The 27,650-nt window shown below is 41.5% G+C and overlaps 1 protein-coding gene across 1 annotated transcript in view; it reads left to right on the top strand.

Moving 5' to 3' along the window:
• ME3 (malic enzyme 3) overlaps positions 1-27,650 on the top strand; it is a 117,071-nt gene that overhangs the window by 45,004 nt on the left and 44,417 nt on the right. Inside the window, exons 2-3 of the mRNA XM_062514165.1 lie at positions 18,607-18,740; positions 20,046-20,195. Coding sequence (XP_062370149.1) covers positions 18,607-18,740; positions 20,046-20,195 — 284 coding nt within the window. The remainder of the gene's footprint in view (positions 1-18,606; positions 18,741-20,045; positions 20,196-27,650) is intronic.

Raw genomic sequence — 27,650 nt, 5'->3', positions numbered from 1 at the left:
CCCATATTTAGATAATAACGATGAAGGCGATAAGTTAAATGGTAAGAAAGCAGGCTTAGGAGTCCCACTCTATAAAGAATTATGTGTGCACTTGGCGTTACGTGTCAGATGGAGGGGAAAAAGCATGTCCAAAAGCCTCTGTAAAAACAGAAGGCCTTCATTTCTGATGTTTTGAAAAGAGTAAGTCAGAGGAGGAAGGATGTACAGGTGAGTTTTCCATGGGAGAGACAAAGTTAACAAAAATCCAAAGAATGTAGATTAAAAATGTAGTGGAAATTGGCAGCAGAGAGATATTAAGGTCTCCTGGATACCTGGGACCCATGGTCTACCAGACTTTTCCAGTTACACCTTTGCAAATACCTTCCCTGTAATATTCCCAATATTCCCATTCCTAGTGCTATGCTGCTCAACAGCCTTAACATCAGAACCCATGGACCCCATGTATGTGTAATGTCTGGCACAGGCAGGCATCAATCTTTCTTGGAGGCTGCAGGTGCTACCAGACTCCATGGTGGAAACACTCTGCTCTGAGCCTGTGAGAGGGGAGAGAACCAAATCCAGAATTGCTAAGACCCAGTGTGCTAAATTAATTGTGGTGTTATGCTCTGATGGAAGCACCCAGCTCTGGTTTCAGCTGAAATACGGGGGCTGTCCCACAAACTTCATAGCACAGGACATGCTACAGAGGCAACACATCAGGAGCAGAGTTGTGCTTTATGTAAGGATGGTCTGTGAGCAACAACCAGCACTGAAAGTCTGCTAAAGGCTTCTGAGCCCCCTGCCATGTGTCACAGAAGGAATCTGGTATTGTTCATCCCAGAGCTTGGAGGTGGCACCTCTGTAGTCTGACCATATGCACAGGTCCTATCCCTCTTCACCTGGAGTATCTCTCCTTCTGGAGTAGGTTCTGGTCTGAAGAAGGAGCAAAGGAAAAGCAGTGAAGCAGTAAAAAGGCGTATTTGTATTGCCTCTGGTGTGGGCATGTCTGGATGAACTCCTGGTTTGACCTGAAGACTTCCTTTTTTCTTTTCTTTTCTTTTCTTTTTTTAACCAGCAGTAGGGAATTCCTCACCAGCTTGTTCTTGCAGTAGCCAGGCCAACAATGACAAGAATGTGGAAATCAACTAAGCAATTATATTCACAGTGGTGGTTAACAGCATCCCTTCATCTGAAACAAATCAGTTACAGTCCAGTGAAACCTGCTGTACCTACTGCCTGTACATAATAGAGCCCTTGTGCATTTTCAGAGCGTGCCAGACCACTTAAGCAGGATCTATGAGAGGCAACAGGAGAGAAATGCTTTATGTTTTATTAACCAGAGACACAGAAAATTGGATATTCTTTTATTCAACCCTCTTCCACACAGAGAAATCTTCCATTGTATTTAAAGAGGCATTTCTCTAGGTGCTGCAAAATGTTGTAGGAATGAAGTCTAGGAGAATAACTTCAAATTAGCTGTGAACAAGAGTGATGAGCAATTGCCACAGTAGGAAGAGTTATCTAACAGACTTGAAATTAGTGGTAGTTAATGTGATCTTGGTAACCTCTGAAAATCTGCAGTATTTTCTGTACCACTGGTGTTTAATCTGTGAGCCCCAGGAGTCCATGAATTGCTTCTAAGCAAGTCTGTGAAGAGTGGTTTGGATCACAAGTGTGCAGCTGCTGAACAGCACTGCATAGACATTTCTAAAAGAACATTTGTATCTCGCTTGAAGATTATCAGGGACCTACAGCTCAAACAAGACTACAAAAATGCAATATGTTATGATAGACAGAAGCTTACAGATGTTTTACATCGCAGCCAGGATGTGCAAGAGGCAATTTGGAAGGTGTGCCCTAAGGTACACTCCCAGTAATGTGAGCCCTCATATACAACTAGAGAGAATTTGATCCTTGATGTTTCTGGGCCTAAAGAATTGGCTCCTCTCTCTCAGAGGCAAAAGATATTCATGGTCCTAGGCTGTGCACCTATAAACTCCTTGTTTATGGTGTTTTTATTGTCTTTTTGTTGAAATTACTTTTCAGTGACTGTAATCAGGCTCGGGAAGATTTTGAGGTGGGGTTTAGCAGTGTCCAGCCAGCAGCCATACAGTTAATGCAGATAATGCCTGCTCTTGCTGAATTTGTTGTTTGAATTACTCTTTAGTCTCCACAATTATCTTGAAAGTGAAAACAAGCTGGTTCAGAGTGAATTGAACAACAGGGTCCTAAATGGGAGGGCAGTGTGAACTAGAGTAGCAAATTTTCATGGATTAATGGCCAAATTGTTGTCTCATTAAAGTCCAGTGGCAGAATTCCCATAGGCTTCAATAAGAGACAGGATTTGACCCTAAGAAAAGATTCCATTTGAAGTATTTGAGTGTCTCCCAAAAGCCAATTATTAAATCAGAGGCGCCGTAATAACTGAGCTCAAATTTATTCCAGGACCAGGAAACACAGTTGGGAGGTCAGTACATGCTCATCATGTCATTTCTATGGTGACTTCATTGCAAAACTCAGCACTGGGCTGTGTACAGGGCTGACAATAAGGCTGAGCTGAGAAAGAGCCTGAAAGAATTGCTTTGTAACTGATGAAAAGAAGCTGTTTCCATCAGCCACGTTGTCAAGCAACTTGGCAAAGCACAAGCAAAAAAGGTCTCTTCTGGTGGCTGACTTCCACTGTGTTCCTCTTCTTTCAGTGCCACCGCTAGTCACCACCTGGCTCTGCTCCAGGCTCTAAAGAAAGCTCCAAGTAATCTAATGTATGCTGACAAAACCACACTAAGAGAGTATGTCTGTCTCATTACAATTTAATACCTGCACATAATTGTTTTCCTCTAAACAAACAAAAAAATCAACAGAAAATATTCATTTACATGGCTCCATGTGAAAAATGTGTTGTGTATTCACTTTAAACTTATTTTTTCTTCTTGTTAGTTCATGGTTAAATAGAAGAAATCAACTGGTAGAGGCTTTCCCAAAATGCCATTTTACCTTTAGCACTTTTGTTAGAGACACTAACCTCCTACTGGTTTTGGATTCATTAACAAAATTATCAACGCTACACATGTGCACATCCTTTTAATAAGCTGGGCTGTTCTGATCCTTAGAAATTGCAGAGGAGGTCTCAAAATTAGAAGGTGAGGAACTTGGTTGTCCAACAAGCTACACATTTAGAAAAACTCATGTAGCCCCCTGAACAAAATGAACCCCTGTAGTGAAAGCAACTCTTGAATTACAGCAGTGTGGTGCAGAAACAGCATCCTGCTGAAGTGAATGATCTGGAGAGAAATGCTGACTCACTTAGGTCTGACCTGTAATGAGAAGGAAACCTGATTTTGTATTTTGTCTTGATTTTCCTTAATGTTCTTTCTTCTTGGCTGGCAATGCTTATGCACGTGTATGTCTGTAAGCAAGTTCTTGTTATCAGAATACAGCCCCAAGACATGTTTTCAGTTGAGCAGCTAGATGGCTTATCTAGTTCCATTCATATGTATTCTCTTTTCCTTTCCCGATGTTTTTATTCTGATTTTATATTAGGGCTATTTGGTGAGGTCTCTTTTAAATAAATTTTTATGACTTCTTTTTTTTGTATGCACTTGTTTGTGTGTGTATACCCAGCCTTGCAGGATAATGTTATGAAAAAACCTGGTTTATAAAATAATTAAAATACAGGCAATAGAGGATATGTTGTTTCTTCCTATCTTTTCAGTAAGACTTGTGGAAGTATTTAGGCAGAGCTATATTAAATCTCTGGGATCTGAACACAATGCAAGTTAGAGACATATTTTATTAACATATCTTTGATAATCCAAGTAGGTGTATTTATTCATCTACAAGCACCTAAATATACCTGGAAAGCAGCACTCTGTTTTCATGAAGAAAATGAAATTTTATTTTCATTTCATTTTCATTTTGACTAAATGGATTTTATTTTTGATTAATTTTCTTAGTAAAAGAATGGTGAAGGAAAACCAGTTCTCCTTTATCAAATATGAGTTGGTTTTCTCACTTTGTGGCTAGCCCAAATGGAGAGAAAATATTGTACCTGCTAGCTAAATTCAAATCCAAAGATACTAAGATTACAGAATTGTATAATATCTCTAGCTGGAAGTGACCCATAAGGATCACTGAGTCCTACTCCCTCCTCCTCACAGGACCATGCAGGCTTAGTATGATTAAGCCTTGGTATGTCTTGCCATTGCTTCAACTTTCTCTTAAAGGATGATTTATTAATAATAATGTAGTAATTGCCATTGTTTACATTTATGTTTTTGTCTAGCAAACAAATTGCAAAGACTTATCATATGTGATCTGCTCTGGATCCAACATGAGTTTTGCTGTGGAGCCAGGGTATTACCACTAGAGTCCAGTTTCTCTTAAGCTGGAAAGAAGGGCTAGGCTAAGTACTAAGCCAAACTCTCTGGCTAACTAACAAAGGAAGCTTATTCCACTTAGCTTTATGTTTCAGTACATACAGGGTTTTATTTTGCCAGGCCTAAATGTCAGCTTCATAATTTCCATCCTAGCCTGCTGCTGAGTGAAGGCCTGCATTAGGCTCAGAACAAATCTGCAAGCTTTGGGCAGAAGAGATGGGTTTCAGACAAATTTCTAAATTGGTTTCAAATATTACTTTCTAAAATGTATTATAGCAGAAGGATTAATTCAGTGCTTTTGTCTTTAGACAAGCAACTGCTCATCTTTAGACTTCATATCACTGATTGTCATCCTGGGACTCGGGCACAGAGACACCACCTTCCTTCCTTTGAGGAGTCCAGACTCCTTCTGTGGTTAAGCTCTCTGTTGTGCTTTGTGTTTTTGAATAATTGAGTTGATAGGGCTTTAGGAATAAAAGGTTGTTTTAAATTGTTAGGGGTACTGTTGCTGATGGGAAAGGGTTTTGGTTATTTCTGGATCACATCCAGGATCTTCTACACATTCTCTGAAAGCTTCTTCCAGAGCTAGATACCTTTGACAACATGTAAGAAGCTTGCACACAGCTTGCCTTGGGGTGTGGTATCTGCCCTGTTTCAGCACACCAGACATTGCAGTGGTTCAGAGACCAAGCTCTAAATCAGAATTTAATCTGTATCCAAGGGCTCAGTCCACTAAATCTTGGTATGGGTTGGAAGCAACTGGAAAGACTGATATCTTTAAAAAGCAAGGTTTAACACTGTTGGCTGAAATACAGCTGTGTATACGTCAAGTATACAAGTGTGTATACTTCAGCAGAAGGCTGGTGAACTCACAACAGCCACTATCTCAAAGAGCAGGTCACCCCTCTGTGCCAACAGGAGTGATTTTGTGATCTTTAAATCAGTGCGTACCTAGTTGCCTAACACAACCTAGAGCAATAAATGTGCTGGAATTGTCTAACAATTATCATTCTTTATTACTAACATTATTTGTACAAAGAGTATTATCGTGAAAGTACTAATAGCAAGTTACTAATAACTGTGAAAATAACTTTTAGTGCAGGTTTTTTAAGTGTGTGCTGAAGCAACAGTCAGGTTCATCCTGCATGTTTGGCACTAATGGTGTTCATTTCCTCAGCTTCTGGCACACATACATCTGCTATCAGCTAGAAAAAACAAAACCTTGCTTCAGGAAGTCATCAGAGGAAATACAACGACAGTGTGTCAGTACTGAAGCCCAAACAAAATATTCACTGATGTTCTTGAAAGCTCTGAGTGATACATCCTGGAAATAGCAACAGCCACGAGATAATCTGGCATTTGTTACCACCTCTGCTGCATAACTTCTTTGCATTTTCTCTGAAAGAAAATCAGAAAAGAGAGAGAGGACGGAAGAAGCATGCTACATCTCTGTTGTAACAAAACAGTAGAAACTGCTCTACAAATGGAAATGCAATTGAGCTTGAAAATGCTCAAGTCCAAGCGACTAGGAACTCCTCTTGGGCTCTGGAAAGACTGAGTCAGCTCCTGGGGCAGTGCTGACCCTGCTCGGGGGACTGAAGTATCCAATTGGTTTCCTCCTGACCATTGCATACTATTAGAGAGCTGCACCAAAAAATCCTCTATTTACCCACACCAGTATCAGGACTGGGATTCCACATCTCTGGTTCATGGGCTTTTGTCCAGCCTATGGCTTTTATTTACTGAAGAGGCTGCTGATGCAGTTGTACGTTCAGTAACTCCCTGGGGTGCTGCTTAGCTTCAGGATTTCCCTCCAAGAGAATCCTTAGTTCATCAAAATCAGTAATGGATCAGTCAGTCAAAACTGCCAACCTCTTCTAAGTTTGGAAAGGATGCTGCTGTGTGGCAGCAAATCAGACACGCTGCTAGAAAGTAAGTGATGTTTGTTAATGACTGACCTGGAGAAGTCAGCACTTCTGTACTGATGGGACAGAAGACAAAGCTTTTGTAAACACACAAAAGACATGCCGTATGGACACATACTCTGACAACCATGCTTTTATTGTGAGGAATAACAAAGTAGAGTGTCACTTGTTAGGTTTTGTTCAGTGATAAATGTAATGGTAACCTACAACTTCAGGAGAGTTCCCTTAGTCAGGTTTCATAGACAGTGTGATAACTTCTTACATCTGAGTTTCAGGTCCAGGAGGAAGATGCTGGTTATGATAAAAGTCCAAATAGCCATTGGCAACTTCCAGAATCATACTGATGGTTAATTGTAACCTTGTTTTCCCCGGAACATAGACTCTTGGACTGGCTTGGATGGGACCTTAAAGATCATCTAGTTCCAACCTCCTGTCATGGGCTAGGATGTCACCCACTACACCAGGTTGCTCAAAGTCCCCTCCAAAGTGGCATTGAACATTTTCAGGGATGGGGCATCCACAGCTTCTCTGAGCAACCTCTTACAGAGTCTTACCACCATCAAAGGAAATAATTTCTTCCCAGTATTTAGTCTAAACCTGCCCTCTTTAAAGCCATTCTCCTTTGTCCCATCACTACATGCCCTTGTAAAATATATGAGTGTTATTCTACAATAGTTTTCCTTATGTCCTATCTAAACCAACACTCTTTCAGTTTAAAACCACTAACCCTTGTCCTATCACAACTTTAGGCCCTACTAAAAAGTCTGTCCCCATCCTTCCTATAGCTGCCCTTTTTATTTCTAAAGTTCGATATAAGGTCTCAATCCAACTTTTCAGCTCTGGCTATCCAGACCTTCATTTATTTCAAATACTGAGAAGTTAAAAATCATTTTACATTTGCTTTACTCTGATGTTGCTGCATTACTGTGGTGCCAGGCACAGGAAAATCAAAACCTTGACCTCAAACCTGAATTTGAGAGGTCTGTTCCGAAAGATATGCCCTACCGACAGGACTTTCATGAGGACTTTCACAGGCAGGCCATGAGTGGAAATCATGTCAGTGTTCCCAGTATTTGTAGACTCTGGCTCTACCTCCAGTGCTCCCCACACTACTACATCCCTTTTTAACAAGGCCAGTATTATGAAGTTGAAACCCCACTTTGAATAGCAAGTTTGGAGGTTTGGTTGGTGTCTCCTGACTGAGGTGCATGAGTGAAATCAATGCTTTAACCATAATCTTTACCTGATCACCCATATATGAAATTATTTTGGGATATCACTTTTATATTCAAAGAGCCTGGCCTGTTTGCTACCCTTACTGAAGTCATGCTTCATCTTTGTGTCATTCAGCCAAATTGTTTCAGGTACAGAGGAATAGATGTTCTGCTGGAGGAAGGAAAGCACTGCTTTGGCTTCAGAAAATACTTGTTAAAGCTGGGACAGGCTAGAGTAATTGAGCCAAGGTGGACAGGCAGCAAACATGCCAACAATAATATTGTTTGCATTTTAAGCTATAGCATCTAATGGGATAAAGAACAGAACCAATTTATTTTGAAACTCATGTGAAGGTTTGCCAGAGGGGTGATTTACAGCTTCCTAGCAATAATGAACAGCTCAGCTGTCTTGACCAACATGTGGTCACGCATGTTACAAACTGACATAAATATTTCATAACATCTTGCTGTAATTGCTGTCCCACAGAAATGTTTGTCAGAGAGCTCAAGGAATGAAAAGGGGTTTAATCTTCAAATTTCATCTCCGAGTAATTGTGCTTTCTCTTTTTTTCATTCTGAGCTTGGATAACTTATTTCATACTGTCCTTGATTAAAAACAGTTGGAAGAGGAGGATGGGAGTTTCATTTTTTAACTTTCTTTTTTAAAAATCTCAGGAACTTTATTAGGTATTTGATTTATAGTTTATAAAGCAGTGTGTCCTTTTGAAACTTGAAATGGTTAAGCTCAGTCTCAAGAAAGTGATAAAAATTAAAGCACAGGTATGAAATTAATGGTATTTTGTCACCTGCAATATTTAGATATAGTGTACTCACACCATATGGAAATAATAGAACTGAAATTTTGAGGAGCAAAGAAAGTGGAAAATAAAAGGACTGTATAATTGGAAGAATATTTGGAAGGGGAAGTTTGATAGAAAGGATGTATCATTTTGTATTGTGTTGCTGTAGAAATTGCAGCCCAGATGCTTGGTGTCAGGACCAAGTATGCCAAGTGCTGAGCATTCAACTGCATAGAATTGAGCAACAGCTCACACAGAGTTGTCAGTAAACAGAGATAGCAGGGAGAGTGCACACAAAGGTGATGAGAGCTGGAGACAGAGGGTCAGACAGCATGTATGTAAGCACTTCATGAATCTTCCTTTTTCCTCTCCGCATTAAAAGGATAAAATTTTGAAGTATAGCGTTCAGACAAGGAGGACAAGGGGATGAGTCAGGGTAGTCCTGATAGGCCAGCTACTCTCCTGGAGATGCCAGAAGTAGTTTGGACAGTTAGATGGCCCATGTGTGCTTAGGAAAAACATGTGCTTGGCAAAGTGACAGGCCCCCGAGGTCAGCATGGAGATCATTTTGGGACTGGCTCGTGGCTGGATTGGAAAAGAACATGCACTGGAGCTAAGTTTTTGTGTATATGGATACACTCACACATACACACACAAATATATGTGTGTGTGTATATATATACATATATATATATGTATATACATGTATATATACACCTTTAGCTATCTGTCAGTCTTGAAAAGGGTTTTGTGAAATGTAGCCATAGAAATGCGAGGAAAGCAACTTGCTTAATGCCTTGAGAGACAAAACCACTGGAGAATTAAGTCTGTGGAAGGCTGAGAAGTGGGAAGAAAAATATCACCATGGCACAGAGTGCAGCTAAACTCTTAAGGTGAGCTGCCAAACGAGGACTGCACAAAGATCTCCAAGGGGAAGCTGGACACTCTTGAGATTGCTGTCTGCCTCTGGTGTGTTCCAGTGCCAATGGGCACTGCACTGGGAGATGGTTTCTCTGCTGAGCCGCAGCAGAGAAAGCTGCTGGGTTGAAGTCCAGCAGTGACCTTGACATGCAGGACTGCAGAAACAGCGAGGGAAAAACAAAAGTTGCACAAATTACTCAAATAGGAAATGGGGGCTCACACAGATTTCCTGTGGGGTGCTCTGTATTTACCTGCATGTTTAGTTGCCTTCTAGTGGTGGATGTATCATTAAATGAGAGCTCAGGGTGTTTTTTCTAGTGGGTTTGTTTTACTAAGATGGCAAATTTCTTAGCTGGAGCCTTGTCTGTTTCTCTTGGTCCTAATTTTTAAAAGAAAACATTGCCTTTCTCTAGAATCCTACATCTGAGAGAGTATCTGAATTTTGTGTAAACATATCAAATGTTCTGAAGCTGACATATGTTAGATCTCCTTGCACAGCAATCAAAATCGTGGTTCAGGAGCCAAGCCTGCTTCTCCTGGATTAGACAAGGATGTGCAAAGAACATCTGGTACTGCTCAAGAAGCTGCTGCTAAGGTTTCTTTCTACAGAGGTTTGGTAGAAGCAGCATGTGAAGGAGGACAGTGACAAGGATGTAGGAATGCTACAGTGAAGAAAACATCTCTGGTAAAGTCAGTAACAAAAATACTCTTGGTTTCATTCATATTCAGCTTCCATCCAAACTATTTTCTTGTGAAACAGCTAATTGTATGGCCCAGGCAGTGCTTTTCAGTGGTGTTTAACCAAATACAACATCAGCAACCATCCATGAACTGTAATCCAGCTCCTGCCTACATTTGTAGCGACCCCATTTGCTGGGATGGCAATAGCAAAAGATATACAAATTGCAGAAAGGCTCCCACCCTCCAGACTTATAGCATAGTGCAGTCTGTGAGCAAGCAGTAAGTGCACAAATCTCATTTTATTAAATTTACTCAAAAGGGACTTTAAAAGGAAATGCTCTCAATAGCACCAGACACAAATTGTATGCAACCACAATTCACATGATCAGCTGCACGTACAATGGGAGAATTACCAGACATTGTAAAACCGGCTTTTAAAACTGCATTTTGCTTTATGTTTTCTTAATTATTCTTAAAGTTTTGGATCACATTTAAACCTTAGAATTGCTTTGATCGTTCTTCTCAGACATATTTGCTCTTCCAAATTGATAATGATGCTGGTTTTCACAGGCTTAGGAATGCAAGCATTGTCATTTATGCTGAATTCTTCCTGTCTAGTGGGAACATTATATCTGGGAGAAAAGTGTGTCTTCAGAATCACAGTAACTGAAATATTTAAGTTAGTGCTTGGCAAACTGCCTGCAGAAACTGATTTTACCCTGCTCCCTTTCCTCATGAGAAGAAATAATAGCTTCCCCCTTACCTGAGACATAGGCATGTGGACTATGAGCTTCCCGTTTCTGTCCTGGACTAGCTCATTTCACTCACTAATTGGCATGAAAAGCTGTGACAGTTGTGGGTGTAAAACACATTTAGGGAGTCTGAGAATAAAGTAGAGGAAACACCAGGGAGTCTTCATTTGCTTTGGAGTTAGAAGAGGCAGTCCACCAGAATCTGTGTGCCAGGATTACATGGGATACTTTTGATAAGGATCTGGAAATTTGGAGTTTGACTCAGGATTCTGCTCAACAGCTTGGCAGTAGCCCAAAACCTGATGTCCTCATTACTGCTTACTCCATCAGACCACCCTTGTGTATGATATTTTGCTTCACATGAGAAGGAAACCAGCAAGTGCTTCACAACTTAGGTTGATCCAGGCAGGAATGGTCTTCTGCTCTGTTGTTTGCATGCACCATGTGTCCCACACCATTTGGAATTCTGCACTGTTCTATTGCTCCTAATAATTTCTCAGGATTTCTCTGGGGGTTTTCTCCCACATGCCACCTAATTTTCTGTATATGCATTTTTTCTGGTTTTCTGCAGTCTTGTTCTCACTGAAGTGATTTTACTCTTCTCCTTTACCAAAAGACACAGAAGCTTGTATTTAGACACATCATGCATGTAAACACATTTGTAAACCTAGTCTAAATCAAAACAAAAGTCAGAATTATCTATCCCTCCACAGAGCCAAAGCAATATTCCCATTATCTTGGCTAGAACTTCATGAGGATCTTAGCACTGCTTTTGTGGGAAGAAGTGTGCCAAACAAGCTGTTCTTTGGGGAATTTTGTCTCATTTATCTTTTAAAAATCTGTTTCTCTCAATGCAACAGAAACTTACTTGCAGATAAAACACATAAAGTCTCTAGCATATAGAATTGTTTTTAATATGGAGGACAAATTGCTGCCCTGGAGGCTGACAAACTTCAGGAAATCATAATGAGTTTTCTACTAACTTTGGTATAGAGCTGTACTGCTGCCATCTAAAATCACAGTGCAGGGCTTGAGGAGCTTAGCACTGCAGTTCTTCCTATGGATTAATAAACAAATCCCTGAAAACATTTGTTTTATGTGTTTAATTTATTGAAGAAAACCTCCTACAACACGTGGGAGCAGCACAGCTTTGCTGCTTTTTTGCCTGGGACCCTGTCACATCTTGCACCAGGAATGTCCTCACCAGGAAAGTGTTTACTTCTGTGAAGTTAAACTGTGCAGGATCAGGTCCCTCTGGCACAGGGGCTTTGTCATGTTTCAGTTCTTCTCAGTCTTACGTTGGTGTAAATCAAAAGTCACTGAGAAAAATAATAGAAATGTAATCCAGTGAAAAGAAGTTACTTGGACAAAACAAAAGAGTTACTGGTAAAACCTCATTAATAGTAGGGACAACTTACGTTGTAATTGAATTAGAGGACCTCATTAAAGATGGTTCCCCCAGGAACTAAAACAAACACAAAGTTGAGTTGCTTAATTATCTTTGTCTTGGAGTTTTTAATAGTGTTCCCAGGCTCTGTGGGAGAGGAAGGAAGAACAATATGAAAGGATTAGAAATCCACTACTATATTGTTTTGTAACAAAGGGGATGGCTGAGAGTGAGGGATTTTTCAACTAGTAACTGTGAACTCAGAAAGAAGAATAGACACTGTGAGAAGAGTTTGTAAATCACAGTCAACAGAAGGTGTGCCCAGCAATAACTACTGAGAAGACGCAGAGGGGATACTTCTTTCCAGACTTTAGGAATGTCTTCCCCATACTCCAAAACATCACAGGTTTGGGTTTTTCCTAAGCTTAAGAGCACAAACATATCCAAATTAAAGGTAATACGAAGCTACAAGACTTTTAAAAGGTGAAAATGAAGTATTGCCCCTCTGATGTTCCTCTTTCACTCTATTTTTTTGCAAATAATATTTTCAATACAGCTTTTCCAGGGTGGAGTGAAGTACCTGTCAGTCCATCCACACCGGGAAGAGAAGCTTGAGTATCTGAGAAGGAGCACTGTGAAGAAGCTTATCAAGTCATTTGGAGTCGAGGAGGTCACCTTAGGATTTGATCTCTGAAAGAAAAATCTTTCTCCATGTAGAAAACGGATGTTTTCTGTTCTTGCTGTCTGTTCCTCAGCCCATGTGCAGTTTCAGTGGGGATTAGTTTAACTTCTGGTGCTGACCCCTTATGGGAGCAATTTTTGCTTGCAGATAGTCAAAGTACTTCCCTACCATAAAGCTGGACGGGTGCAAAGATCTAAGGAAAACACATTACAGGAAAAATCTGTATAGAATAAGCTTGTTAAGTTCCCTGACTATTAGGTCTTCCCTAGCTTGGCTATTAACATACTAATTGTAAAGGAGAAGTAGATGAACTGCACCTGCTCTTGCAGCCTGCAGCGGTGATCCCCGTGTGTCTGTATTTCCCCGGTGTGCCCTTCCAGCACTCTGCTCTAGTCACACTAGGACGTTCCCAGTTCCTGGGACTGTTGCCAAAGCATTGGAGATGTTCACTTGTTTACTCAGCTCAGAGTCTGCAAACCAGCTTTCACTTGCATGGATGAAGGATGTTGTCCCAAAGTCCTGAGAACTGCAGCTGGAGTCCCAGCATCACAGAGAGCAGTGGCCTGGGACTGTATAAACTGTATGAACCCCTTGGTCTGGCCATCCAAGAAGTCCCACAGCTCTCCCTGTGCTGTGGCTGCTCATTGCTCTCTAGAGCACAGGGATATGGATAGATGCAGTAAGCCAAGGCTTTGCTCCAAAAAGATGCTCAGGAGCTGGACATTATCTGAGTTACACTGGACTCTGGATGTTCTACACCAACTAAAGAATAATTCAGCCCTCGATTAGGCACCCATTGCATTACAAACAGTTTTCTGATACCATAGGAACTATCATTTGTGCCCTTATTCCCACCTACAGAAGGCTGATCTATAACAAGTAAATTAAAAACAAAAGCTTTGCCAGCGTCCCCCCTGCTTGCATCCAGCCCCGAGTGAAACACTCCCTTCTCGCTGCTAGAAAGTGTGGGCAGTGATAAAGCTAATCGTTATCCGTGAATTTGCTTCACCCTTCAGTTTTGAAAATAAGTGGCTTTTTTGGGATTAAACTGCAAAGAGGGACCTGCCATGTAACAGACTTGGTGCTGTCAGCAATAAGAAAACAGAAGCATTTGAGGTTGTTTGCAGTAAGCCTTTTTCAGAACAAAACCTCTCACTTAGCCTCTTTGTAGCATGAAGCCTTGTGGGCAGCTGACATTTTTGCCTTTGTTTTTGGTTAGCGACATAGCATCGGCTTTCTCCATGCCAACTCATTTCCAATACATTTAAAATTGAATTGGAGCACCTGGCTTCAGCTCTGCAAGGTTGTGGCTCATCATCTAATCATTAGACCTTTCAAGACCAGAAAAAGTGAGATACAATGCGGCTTTCAGGCAGTCTAAAAAAAAATCCAAGTCTAAAAGCCTTAATCTTAAACATAGCAATACCTCAGTGAATTTGAGCTTTTGATCTGGGGCAGAATGTGTTTCCAGATTCATTTCACGCTGTGCTGTTTCACTGAATATATCCACCTCACCATGGGGTCCTGCTCCTAGGTCTTCACAGAAGCTTCAGAAAGCAGCCTTTTAATGTTGGACCTGGCAATTTCTGTTCCACTCCCAGCCCTGCCACAGAGGCACTGGATGATGGACCAGCTCTGTACTGAAAAGTGTTTTGGAGATTTAACTGGTTGTGAAAGCAGCAAGTTCCTCATCACACGTGTTTGCAATTGCTCCAGTATGAAGATGCTGATACTGGTATAGCTCGTTCAGATAAATGCAGAATTGCAACTAATGCAGAACTGCAGTGAGTTAGAGATGTGCTGTGTAACTATTGCCACGCTTAGCCTTGGACTATTAACAGCACAACTGTGGTTGTGTCTAAACAGTTTGAGATGTTGGAGCAGTTTGAGCTGCTCCTGGTCTTGTGGGACGGTTGGAGATGTCTTTCAGGCAGAACCCAACCCAGAAAATAAGAACAGGTTACTATAGTGGCCATTCAGGCTGTTGTTTCTTTAAGGCATTGTGGTATTATTTTGAACCGAAATGAGCTGAAATACAGAAAGTTTTTCTTGTATTGGATGTGTGGTCATTTGATGAAATACTAAAACTTCTCACTGTGTGGAAAATCTCTGAATGGATTTTATTTCCTATTGAAAAATTACCACAAGAAGATTTTCAGTGGTTGGATGCAGAAATGCATAGGATACTATGTTTCTGCCTTTTCTACCCTTTTCAGAAGAGTAACCACTGCTTATTTACTGTGTTTGCTAGCTTCATTTCTGTTCTAGGGTATGAGCAGGGGTCAGCATTGGGCCTGTTTGGCCAATCTTTGATGTTACTTCCTCTAGACAAGCAAGAGTATTTGCTGACAAATATTTTCTGTCTCCCATTGTCTATCCTCCATGTGCAAAGGTCACAGGAAGTAAATGGTTTGAAATTGTATTCTTTTTTTACCTATTCATTGTATATAAACTTTGACATTCACGGGAGCTGTATTTTCCCTGCTGTGATATAATATTGGCAATGTAAAGCCAAATACTGTTACAGAGCTCATGTCCACTGTTGATCTTAGTGTAGTATTTCAGCAGTCTCCAGCCTGGAGAATTCAGATGATTACAAGCTTTCTGATGAGAACTTTTTGCTTCTTTTTTAATTCAGAAATGATGACTTATAAAAACTCAAACTTTATCTAGTGTGAATGTAGTAGTTCTGCTTTGAAACTCATTTGGGGGAAAGTTTTTCTTGTCCAGGAAGGAAATTTGGGTCAGAAATGTCAGGCATTTCAGCAGAAACAGGCATGTCCTGGGTACAACATTCAACAACAACCATGGAGACCTCAATGCTGTTTCTGAGCTTGGCAGCAAAATCCTGGCCTCCTGCCTCCCAGGCAACTGCTGACTCTTCATCTGCTGGCTGGAAGAGGAGCAGTTTCTCTCTGCTATGCTCTTACAGCAAAGATTTTTCAAAATACTTGACTCTATCCTGATTCAGAGCAGAAAAAATCTTATGGAAAGGCTTGCAAGATGAAGACTGTTTTCAGCTATCCTGGAGGCTGAATAACTTTACTAAAATATATGAAAACTTTTTTTTTTCTTTTAATTTGTGCCAGTGCATATTTTACTAATGAAAGGAGTGTCACAGTATGTATGTACAAAGCATGGATCTTGCAAACGGGAAAATTAGTTTCAGTCCTTCCCTTTTGTCCTGGCTCAGGTTCTTTGGCATTGCTGACAGTTTGACAAACATTTTTGCCAGCATCTGCACCACTTACAAGTGAACAGCTCTTCCAGCAGTTCATTCCCACAGCCATATGTTCCCAGTGGCTGTGTCCAGGTTTGCCAATGTCTGTAGAGCCATGTGTGGTATCATCAACCAGGGGAGCTGCTCTGAGATTGAGTGATGGTTATTTTTAAGCCAGTTACTTCCTCTTGCTGATTAACCACGTGACCATGGTTTTACTGGCACAACCACTGGGATGGCGCAGGGATGGGAGCAAACAACAGGAGAGGATGGAAGGTTGCGAAAACCAAGCTCATCAAGATACATCCTCAGTTTTTCTCTGGCAATGATAACGGTTATTTGTCATAGAGAAATGTTAAATCCATGCTAGAAAACAGCAGTTTAACAGCTATGCAGCCCATTAATATTTTGTCAAGCATGTGTCTGTGTACTTGTGCAGATGTAGTTCAATAATTACTGATTTTGAATATTTCACTGCCAGCTGTTAATCAAGAGATGAACTAGTTTGTTAGTTACGGGTGAAGTTTTAATTAGGATTTGAGCTCCTCAGACACTACTGAAAATGTTTTCTGCCATCCTGCTGTCTAATCTGCTATCAGCACAGCAGAAATATCATTAATTAAAGACTGTTATAATCTCCTTTACAGACTGCAGAATGCATTTACCATTGCTGTTCATTAGGCTGGGTCCAGCACAGGGCACTGCTGGTGGTCTGGAGCATCAGCCCCTGCATGCACAGGAGCAGGACATCCTCAGGCTTCTGCCTAGGAAGTGTGACTTTGTCCTGTAAGAGCAGGGTCATCCTACAAAGTCTAGCAGTTGAGCTTCAGCTGTGGGACAGTGTCAGCTACTTGTATTTAAAACAGAAGGTTAGCACTGAGAAAGCATTCTGCATGGCTTGGGAAAGCATTCTGAGAAAGCATCCTGTCTTCTGCATCGCTAATACGTCATTAATAAACCGTGTCTGATGGTAAACTAGTAGGTAACTGAAGTGGGTTTGGTATACTATGCCAAATACAAATCTTTGCTATCTGGAGGTTAGAAAATGTGAAGCCCATCTACAAGAAGGGGTGTAAGGATGATCCAGGGAACTAAAGACCTGTCAGCATGACATTGGTTGTGGGGAAGGACATGGACTAGGTCATCTTGAGAGCCATCATGCGACATGTGCAGGACAACCAAGGAATCATGTCCAGGCAGCATGTGTTTGTGAAAAGCAGGCCCTGTTTGACCAAGTTGATCTCCTTCTATGACAGTGACCCAGTTAATGGATGAATGAAAAGCTGTGCATGTTGTTTACCTGGACTTCAGTAAAGCCTTTGACACTATTTCCCGCAGCATTCTTCTGGAGAAACTGGCTGCTCATGGCTTGGACAGGTGCATTGCTCGCTGGGTAAGAGACTGCCTGGATGGCTGAGCCCAGAGTGGTGGTGAATGAAGTTAAATCCAGCTGCTGGCTGGTCACCAGTTGTGGTCCCCAGGGCTCAGTAGTGAGGCCAGTCCTGTTTAGCATCTTTGTCAATGATCTAGATAAGGGAGTGAAGGGTACTTTCATTAAGTTTGCAGGTGACACCAAGTTGGGTGGGAGTGTTTGTCTGATGGAGGCAGAGGGATCTGCCCTGGCTGGATTGATGGGCCATGGCAAATTGTATGAGGTTCAGTAAAGTGAAGTGCTGGGTCCTACAAGGCCAATGGCATCCTGGCCTGTATCAGCAATGGTGTGGCCAGCAGGACCAGGGCAGGGATTTTTCCCCTGTACTGGGCACTGCTGAGGCTGCACCTTGTATGCTGTGTTCAGCTTTGCGTCCCTCACTACAAGAAAGACATTGAGGGGCTGGAGAGTGTCCAGAGAAGGGCAACGGAGCTGGAGACATGTCTGGAGCACAGAACTGATGAGGAGCAGTTGAGGAAGCTGGGGGTATTTGTCTAGAGAAAAGGAGGCCTGGGGTCTTGTTGCTCTCTACAACCACCTAAAAGTGATTGTAGCCAGGTGGGGGTCGGTCTCTTGTCCCAGGTAAAGAGTGATAGATAGGAGGAGAGGGGACAGTCTCAAGTTGCACCAAGAAGGGTTAGTATTGGATATTAGGAAAGAATTCTTTATGTGAAGTGTCATCAAACTTTGGAATAGGCTGCCCAGGAAGTGGTGGAGTCACCATACCTGAAGGTATTTAAAAGCCATGTAGATGTCATGCTTATGGAAATAATTTAGTGGTGGACTTGGCAGTGCTGGATTAGTGGTTGACCTGATGATCTTTGAAGTCTCTTCCAACCTAAATGATTCCATGATTCTACACGTTATGTGATCTGTAGAGGATGATCGCCATGCTTCCAGGAAGGCCATGGAAAGTAGAAGGCATGAGTTAATGAAATAATATAAAAAGAGTATGAAGTGAAAGAAACACTAAGAATATATACTATGAAGTCAAAAATACTGTAGAAGTAAGCCAAATTCAGATGGCAAAAGAGCATGAGTCATAAAAGCACAACTGCTGTTGGGCAGCTAATCCAGAAGCTGCAGGTCTGAGCGCTCTGGACCCCACACTCCCTGCAGGGCAGGACTGCCTCCAGGCCCACAGGGGTTGCATGCTGTTGCTTGCTTTCTTCTTTTGGTATCCTAGCTGGTAGTGCACGTTATGCCATTTGAATATGCCTACCTTTTTTCTTCCCAGGGAATGGCTTTTACACTTGAAGAAAGGCTACAGCTGGGAATTCATGGTCTCCTCCCTCCTTGCTTCCTGAGCCAAGATGTTCAAGTCCTTCGTGTGATGAAAAACTTTGAAAAGCAATCTAATGATCTAGACAAGTACGTCAGAAGCATCTTATTTCCTCTCCCTTTGCTTTTCTTTAAAGCTTCAAGGAGAAGTTATGAATTTTGCTTCAATGTACATGTTTCCCTGAGTCACTTTTTTCCAGCTGTCCATACTCTCCAGCAGCAGAATCATAGAGTAGTTTGGGTTTAAAGGTCTGCTTCCAAACCCCCTGCCATGGACAGGGACTCCTTCCACTTGACCAGGTTGCTCAAAGCCCCATTCAGTCTGGTCTTGAACACTTCCAGGGCTAAGACATCCACAGCTTCTTTGGGCAACCTGTGCCAGTGCCTCACCACACTCACACTCAAAACATTTCTTCCTAATAATTCTTCTAATCTAAACCTAATTTGAAGCCATTCCCTCTTGTCCTATCAATACGTGCCCTTGTAAAACATTCTTCTCCAGCTTTTTTTTAGGCCCTGTTTACGTACTGGAAATTTCTAGAAGATGTCCCCAGCACCTTCCCCTCTCCAGGCTGAACAATGCCCGCTCTCTCAGCCTGTCTTCATAGGAAAGGTGCTCCAGGCCTATGATCACCTTCTTGACCCTCCTCTGGACCTGCTCCAACAGGTCCACTGATGTTACTTTTTTCTACTGCTACATTACTGGAGAGTTCTGGTATACTTTGGGTACAAAAAAAAAAGCAGAGCACTGAAGGTAGAGTGAACACACGTAGTTCATGTACCTATCTGTATGCTCCCCAATACATTCACTAAAACACTGGATGGAAGAACAGAAAAAAACTGTCAGTGTGTAAGAAAAAATAAAAAGAAAACAGAAGCAATATCGTATTGGCTAATCTTTGTGAGTTTTTGTTGCATCCAGTATTGTTCATCAGGGTTAATGATGGAAGATGCTGTTTGATTCCTGCTGTGATGGACAGTAGGATTTTTATCTCCATCTCTCAGCTTCCATTGATCTGAGGACTGAGGCAGCAGGACTCTTACCCTGTAGACCAATTGCATTGGCTCTTCTGTGTCACAAATATCTCTGTTAATCTTGAAAATTATATATTGATAGCTGTGTATGATGCCTTTTGATGCAAATTTCAAAATTCTAAGGTTGTGCATGGGTGTGTTGTCCAGCCATACGGAGTCTTTGTGAGCTGTCACTGAGGATGGTGGAGCTGGCGAAGCCCTCTGGGAAATTTTGCTCCTAGCACCTCCTCATGATACAGCACAAAGGAGTGTCAGGGCTTGGGAGAACTGAGTGTCTACTGAGTTAGCCAATAACTGCTTTTTGTGAAACTGTGAACTATCAGAAATACTGATACATAACTGTTTTTTATTACTTTAAAGGTACATTATTCTTATGACATTGCAAGACAGGAATGAGAAGCTTTTTTACCGAGTGCTGACCTCTGATATCGAGAAGTTCATGCCCATAGTTTACACCCCAACAGTTGGCCTGGCTTGTCAGCACTATGGTTTGGCTTTCAGGAGACCACGGTGAGTTCAAGAGACTGTGTTTGCATTTTTTTTTAAATTTCATAGGAATGTTTCTTTTGTATCGACACCGTCTTTATGTGGGTGGCCCAAAACATCTAAAACTCAATCCCTTATCAAAAAGTGAACCAGCCAGCAGCTTCGTGTGTGTACATTTGATGATGAGTTGGGGAGTCGAGAACAGCTCTGACTTCTTCCTATAAACAGTGAACAGAGTGGTTTTGTTCTCAAACAGTGCTGTACAGTCCCCAAACAGCTTGCTGAACTTAGGGCTGCACCCCTCCCCATCTGCTGTCTCAGGAGCACTGAGTGCCCTCTGCAATGCTGTTTGAGTAATTGTTGGGTTTGGATACACTGCGCTGATTTTGAACTTTTGTATACACTTCCACAAACTACCCCACTAGAATCATCTTCATAGATGATGCTCTGCATCAGTGCCTCCCTCTCTGCTCAGAACACTCACTGTATAAATTCATGCAACACTAAACACTCTGTACCATGTTGGAAGACACCATTCTGTATAATTCTTTTTAATGATTAATGCTTAGATAAATCCCTTGTTAGCTTTCTGAAGTGCATTTTAACCTAGCCTGAAAATTCAATGGTACAGTTCAGTTTTCTTTGCAGGCTTTTAATTTTTTTTGACCTTGAATTGTGTCAGTAGTCAGATGAACATTTAAGCTTTTGCTATAGAAATTTGCAAAGTAAATGAATGAAATAATACCATTTTCAAAGCATTTCACAAGCATGAGATTTGACTGCAGTTTCAGATGAGAGTAGTGCTACAGATGGGGCAACTGAGGCAAGTTCTGCTGAGTCTAGGTCACAGGGGGTCCCTGAGGCACATCTCAAAGATCTAAGGGCTGTTTAGACAAGGTAATTAATAACATTTTATGTATAATATTATCTTGGCAAACATGGTTGCTTCCTGCTTGTGATGAAAATTCCTAATAAAGCCAGTGTATTCCTTCACATGAGTTGCTCCTCAGGATTCCTTTTTGGCTTGTGTCTGTGCCAGGTAATTTTGTTCTGTGCCCTGTGGGTCTGCTGGGCTGTGGTGAAGTCATTCATCTAGCCAAGCCTTGATCTTATCCCCTCCTCCTCCTCCTCTGTGTATGAGGAAACCAGAGAAGGATCTGCACTTTGTATAGGGGGAGGACACTAACTTTTTCTGGGCATGAATAAAAGGTAGGAGAGATAAGCGCCCAGGTTGTGTCTCCAGGTGTTGAGCAGTGAGCACTGTCAGGCAGAGAAGGGCACACTGCTGGTTTTCAGCTAATCAATATTAATGCAACAACTGCCGGTTCACAGATAATCAATATTCATGCAGCAATTCCTGCTGTACACCCACTGTGCCTTTGCCTCCCAGCTGCCTTTACCTTGCAATAAGTTAAAATAATATTTGGGAGCTCTGCTTCCTTTATTTTCCATTCATTGTTATCTTCAGGAAAGCAGGGATGTCTTTCCACATACTGAACTCTATCTGCAGTTGTTTCTATTGGAGAATTCCCCTTCCTGTAATTCATGTCTTTCTCATGTTTTAAATCCACATTATTTTACCAATGTGATAGGAATGTCTGTTCTCATAGTCTAACAGTTTTGCTGCTTAATTTGGGCTGGGTCTTTTCTAGATTCCAGCCTGTGGTTTCTTCAGGAAAGCGCAAATGACCATGTCCTTGGACCACTGGATTTCCTGTCCTGGGAAGTTTGTTTCCCTGAAGATACAGAATGAATTTCAGCCTACTTCAGATTTGATTGTAATCAAGGTTGTTTTAGCAGAATAATGATTTTGTTGCAAAAAGAAAAGAAAACTGCTGTATCATGTAAAGTGATAAGACTAAAATAGGAAGTGTATATATGTGCTGGTTTTTTTCAATCTGACTCTTACTGTCTTGTATATATTTTTTGTTCTGGAATATATTATATACATTAGGAGTTGGTCTGCAAGACACATAGTTCAAGGTAGGATCCCAATACTTCTGCTAAAATCTCCATTTTAAAACCCCGCATTGTGCTCCAACATGGATGGATGTGCCCATATAGCACAGCTTATTGTGCAGTCTTGTCTGTGGCCACAGCAGCAACCTTTGGACACAATAAGCTTCTTCCCCATGCTGGGATCTTTCTCAGTCCCATTAGTGCTTGATTTTATACTTGAAGGTTGAGCCTGGAAAGATTACAGTGCACAAAACTTGCTTAAAAAGCAGCTCTTGTACAATAGCATCTTAAAACAGTCCCAAGATGTCCAGCAGGGCTTCTCTCAGAATCATTTATCAGAGCACATTTATCTATGTTTACATGGCTGCAGGTTTTGTTTGTCAGGTACTGTTGTTGTAATTGCAGGACTCAATGCCTCTTTTCCCTTTCATAGACTTTATGTACAAACACTTAAAGGGTAAACCTCTCTAACCTGCACTTTTATGGGGCCAGTGGATACAGTTCTCCTTACAGGTCAGGGCTCCAGCATAGTCCCTGCTAGCAGATTCATCTGCTCCAACTGGAATAAGACATCTGGTGTTCTTTTATTTCAAAGAACTATCCAGCCAGCAGCCCAAATGAACAGGCTTTCTATATTTAACAGTAGAAAAGAGCTACTTGGAACAAAAACACTTGCAAGCATTCAACCCTTCTCATGCTCATCTATGACACCCACAGTTTCCCCACTTCTTCTGGTGGGCCAGGCACAGCTTCTGGTGCTCCAGCAGGTTCTCCGCCTTTCCCAAACTCCTGCTGCCTTTCTCTTTACTAGTTACTTTAAATCCTTCAGGCAGGACTTTTTTTTCCATTGACCTCAGACTTCTTCCTGTGTGATTAAGCCTCACAGGTTTAGAATGACTGAAATAGAGGTGGTACCATAAAATTTATAAAAACTACATCCAGGCACTGTTGCCTAAGAGCTATGAAGTTTGTGCTGGAAGGTGTCTATGTTGAATACATTTTTCCTATCTTGGTTTCCAGCCAGCTCCCTGGTGATTTAAGTATATTTGTTTATTTAAAGCCATATAATAAGCATTGCAACCTTCAGGCTAAAGTAAAGTTTGGGTTTGTATTTTGAATTTTTAAAATAAGAAATAAAAAATATTATGTAATTTTTAAGTACAGGTTGAAGTACTAAAAGCAATAACACCTCTTTTGCAGTAATGATTAAGAACCCTGTCTAAATCAAATATATTCTGTGATCAAACCATGTTAAATAACACAAAAGAGGAGTAGCATGTCCAATGAGAAATCTTCCTAAGCACAGGTCCTGTCTGTAGCTGTGGCCAATAACAGGAAGAGTACAGGACTAGGATAGGCAGACATGCTCACTTCTTGGGGATTTCTCAGGTTATGCTCCTCCTCATTTTGTGTCTTGTGGCTGCAGTTTTGTTATGTAAATCTGCTGCTCTCTTTGACTCACAATTTCTGTAATGGTTGTGAAGGGATGTATGCACATTGTCAAGGCCAGAGGATGTGACTAGAGTCCCAGGGTGACTAGACCTGTTTCATATAAAGAACATACCAGTTACAGTGTATGATGATCAAGAGTGATCCAGACTTAAGGGAGATTTCTTGCAGAGTTGTCCAGCTTCAGATCCTATGTCTGCACATGTGCAGCTTTGCAGTCTGTCTCCTGCAATCCATCCCTGGCATTCCTTCACTCCTCCCTCCCATTACTCTTGTGCCTCCACAGATGTCCAAGCTGCTCTGTAATGATGGTTCAAGGATAAATCTGGGCAGATCCAAGTCCTTTTTGGGCAAGGCTGGCAGTAATCCAAATAGCCAGTTCACTGCCACCTGGACAGGAGCTGTGCTGATGTGCTGAAGCAGAAGCAAGCTGCTCAAGGCATGGGGAGGGCAGGTTTGCTTATGTTCAGCAGCAGTGATAAAAAAATTGGCTTCAAGCAAAAGATAGGCTGTCCTAGGTACTAAGGAATATGGACCTTGGAAGGGGCCATATACATCTCTCTCTCTATATATATGTGTGTTTGTGTGTATATATATATACATGTATGTATGTGTGTGTATATACATATATATATATATATATATATGTGTATATGGGCCTTTGCTTTTAAAGCCCAGGAACCCCTTATCCTCATCACAAGTTTGGTGTAAGGAAAGAACGAAATGTAACAGAGCAGGGCTTGCAGTTTTGAGACACTAAATGAAGGAAGAAAGGAGGAATCTTGGTCTTTTTTGCTTTAAAGTAAGGATACAAAGCCTCTACCAAAAAAAACATGCATAGTAGTATTTTGATTTTTTTTTTCCCTTTTTTGCTTTTTTTAGTGTAAAATTCACTTAACGAGTACCATGGGGGACCTTATGGAACACAGGACTGCACACATGTAGTGCTATTAAAAAGTATGTTTTAAGCCTGAGGATCTCTTTTAATTGTGTCATTGTCTTAGAAAGGGACTATCCTTCTTTACGAAGAGATAACAAAGAGGAAACTTCGGGCCATTTTTATTTCTTCTGTGATGGTGAGAGGTAGTTTATTACAGTGGCATAAGACCACAGTCTCTTAAGACATGATTAATTCATAAACATAGTACTATTTGAAAGTATAAAGTTGTCAGATGCTCCTCAAAAACTTTTGGCATCCCCTGAGGGTAGGACTGTATCACCATTGGAGAAAGGTTATGGGGACAGAAAAAGCGTGACTAAGGTCACTTTTTTTTTCCCTACAAATGTAAATATCCTTGAGAACTTCTTGCAGAACAATGCAAAACATGTTGGGATTAAGCTGAACCTGGAGAAAGCTAACAGGATGCAGATGGTGTGAAAATTAAGTCTGACAGAATAATGATCTGTGTCTCTGATGAAAAATGAGTAAATTAAACATCAGTCAGCCTACAGAATTGTCTTGTCAGCAGGTCTGGCTCTGATGAGTGACTTTTTTTTTGTGGTGTTGTGCTGTCTGAGCAGCAGGAGGGAAAGTTACATCTGTTTCTGGACACTGTAAGACCAAACCAAAGGGAATTAGAACAAAAGTGTAAATCCCATAGACTTGTCCCTAACCACAGAATTGTCTCCATTCCCTCTTCTATAAAACATTGGAGACCAGAAGTGAGTGGGAAGGCTGGAGTTCGGATTATTGTCCTGAAAGTTTATTTTGAAAGCTGTTTGGATAATCTCTACTTCTTGTAAAACACCAGTCACCATAACTTCTCTTATTGCTATGAGTCTGGTTCAGCCTTCTTCCAGATACAGCTGAAGTCAGTGCACGAGAAGAGGAATGTGTTTAATGGTGTATTTAGGTAACATTGCCGCAGCCACCCAAAGACTGGTCTTGTGCCTGACTGAAGGGGAGGGAATGTCTGTGGAAAGTTTCACAGGGAGCCCTGAAGAGGCTGTCAGGACACATAGTTGGGAGACAGGCGTTGGTATGGGACAAGATTATTGAATGATGGGACAAAGGCCATGATAAGAATAGGTGAGGAGAAAGTAGTTCATGCAGAGGGACCCCAAGGCTGCTCAGCCTGTTTGGAACTTCTGAGAGTTGGCAAAGTAGTTCAAAGGTTCCCACTGCTCTCTCTCTCTCCCCCCACTTTCTTCAGGCAAGTCTTTTCAGCGTGCTGTACCCCTCCCCTTGTCCCTTCTCTACTTCACTGAAGTGTTTTTTTTTTAAATGTGGAGACAAGCAGAGTTTGGTTTGTGAACATACAGAGAGAAAAGCTGGAGTATTGGTCCCTGATCTGAGGTTCCATGCAGGCTGGGGAGTGGGATGTTGGTGTTGTGAGGCTGTAACACAGTTTCTACATTGCAATGAGTGGAAAAGGTAGTGAAAAAGGACTTTGCTCTGTGTTTTCATTAGAAAAACAGCGCTCCTTGTTCCATATCTCCAGTCTTGTGTCTCTCTCTTTTTTCCTCACATTTCGTAAGAAAAATGTGTATGTGTATGTTACTGTCTGTAACAACCATGAGAAACTTTTATGGACATGAGGTAAAATGTCAGGCCCACAGAAGTCAACAGCAAATCTCATGTTAATTTATGAAGGTCAGGCTTCCCGCTCCTGTCTAAGATGATTTAGATTTAAGTCTGTTGAAATTCCCTGATTTACCAGGAGAAGCTCAAAGGAAGAGGTGGAGTTGTCCAAAAGAAAGAGGTTGACCTGGTGAAGGAAATACAAGAGAATGTGTTCTCCTTTGATCTGGCATAAATCTGTGCTGCTGCCACACGAAACAACCCCACCTCAAACAATAAATGCCAAAGACAGGGAGGAGGGAGAAGAATTATTTAAAATAATAAATACCAGGACGTAAATTTGAGGGGAAATGATGCTGACTATCAGGAAAACCTTGGACAACACTATCCATTTGGCTGTGGAGCAGCCATGGATTATGCTCAGAAAGCCAACCATGTCCTGGGCTGCATCCAAAGCAGCGTGGCCAGCCCAGCAAGAGAGGTGATTCTCCCCTCTATCTGTTCTAGTGAGACCCACCTGCAGTGCTGTGTCCAGCTCTGGGACCCCCAACACAAGAAAGACATGGACCTGTCGTAGAGAGTTTGGAGAAAGCCACGGAGATGCTCAGATGGCTGGAGATCCTCTCCTGTGAAGACAGGCTGAGAGATCTGGGGTCGTTCAGCCTGGAGAAGAGAAGGTTCCAGGGAGACCTTACAGCACCTGGAGTACCAGGAAATCTGGAGAGGGTGAAGGTATCCCTGCCCATGGCAAGAGGCTTGCCATGATTAGATGGTTTGCCATGGTTAGATTAACTTTAAGGTCCCCTTCAGACCAAACAGTTCTGTCATCCTATGATTCTACGACCTGATTATGGAAGAATTAGTACAGAAGTTGCTGCTATTTTCTGTATTTGCCACAGTTTTGGCAAAAGGCAGGGTTTTGTATTAGGTGGATTCACTAAAAATATACCAAATTATTTTTCATTTATCTGAAGCTGATTTCTCTAGTATTGTCAAAATAATCTTCCTTTTCTTTGTCAAACTTTGCTCTAATTCTGTGTTCATTCTTGGGTCTCCCTGCAGTGCACTTTAAAAGGGAAGGTGTGGGTCCTGGAAGAACTTGCACAGCACGGGAAGGAAATATAATCAGGGTAGACTTAATTTCACTTCCCAGGGGTTTTTGATCCCACCTTAACCTCTGCACTATCAAGTAAAATGGAATACATTGTGTGCTTACCAGTGAAGCAGATAAGGGCTCCTTGGTGTAAATCAACTGAGCAACAGCACTAATGGAACATCCCAGCATGTTTCTCTTTGTAATCTTATAATCTTCCAGTTACTGACATACTTCCAGGATCCAGCACACAGTCAGGTATAGGACTGAACCTCCAAAAAGGCAGAGGAAATTCGGGGCAGAGTCAAATTTTCCTACACTTAAAATTGTTTTTGAACAAAGAATATCAAGCCCCTTGAGCATGATGAGCTTAAACGCAGCAAAGGTTACTGAATTTGGGAAATGTCAACACTTGCTGATTGGTGGAATCCCTGGATGGTGGAAATTCATGTCTCAC

This window comes from Cinclus cinclus, chromosome 2 (genome assembly GCF_963662255.1).
Source record: "Cinclus cinclus chromosome 2, bCinCin1.1, whole genome shotgun sequence".
Taxonomy (NCBI): Eukaryota; Metazoa; Chordata; class Aves; order Passeriformes; family Cinclidae; genus Cinclus; species Cinclus cinclus.
Note: the sequence above shows the minus strand (reverse complement) of the source record. Positions and strands in the feature narration are given on the sequence as shown.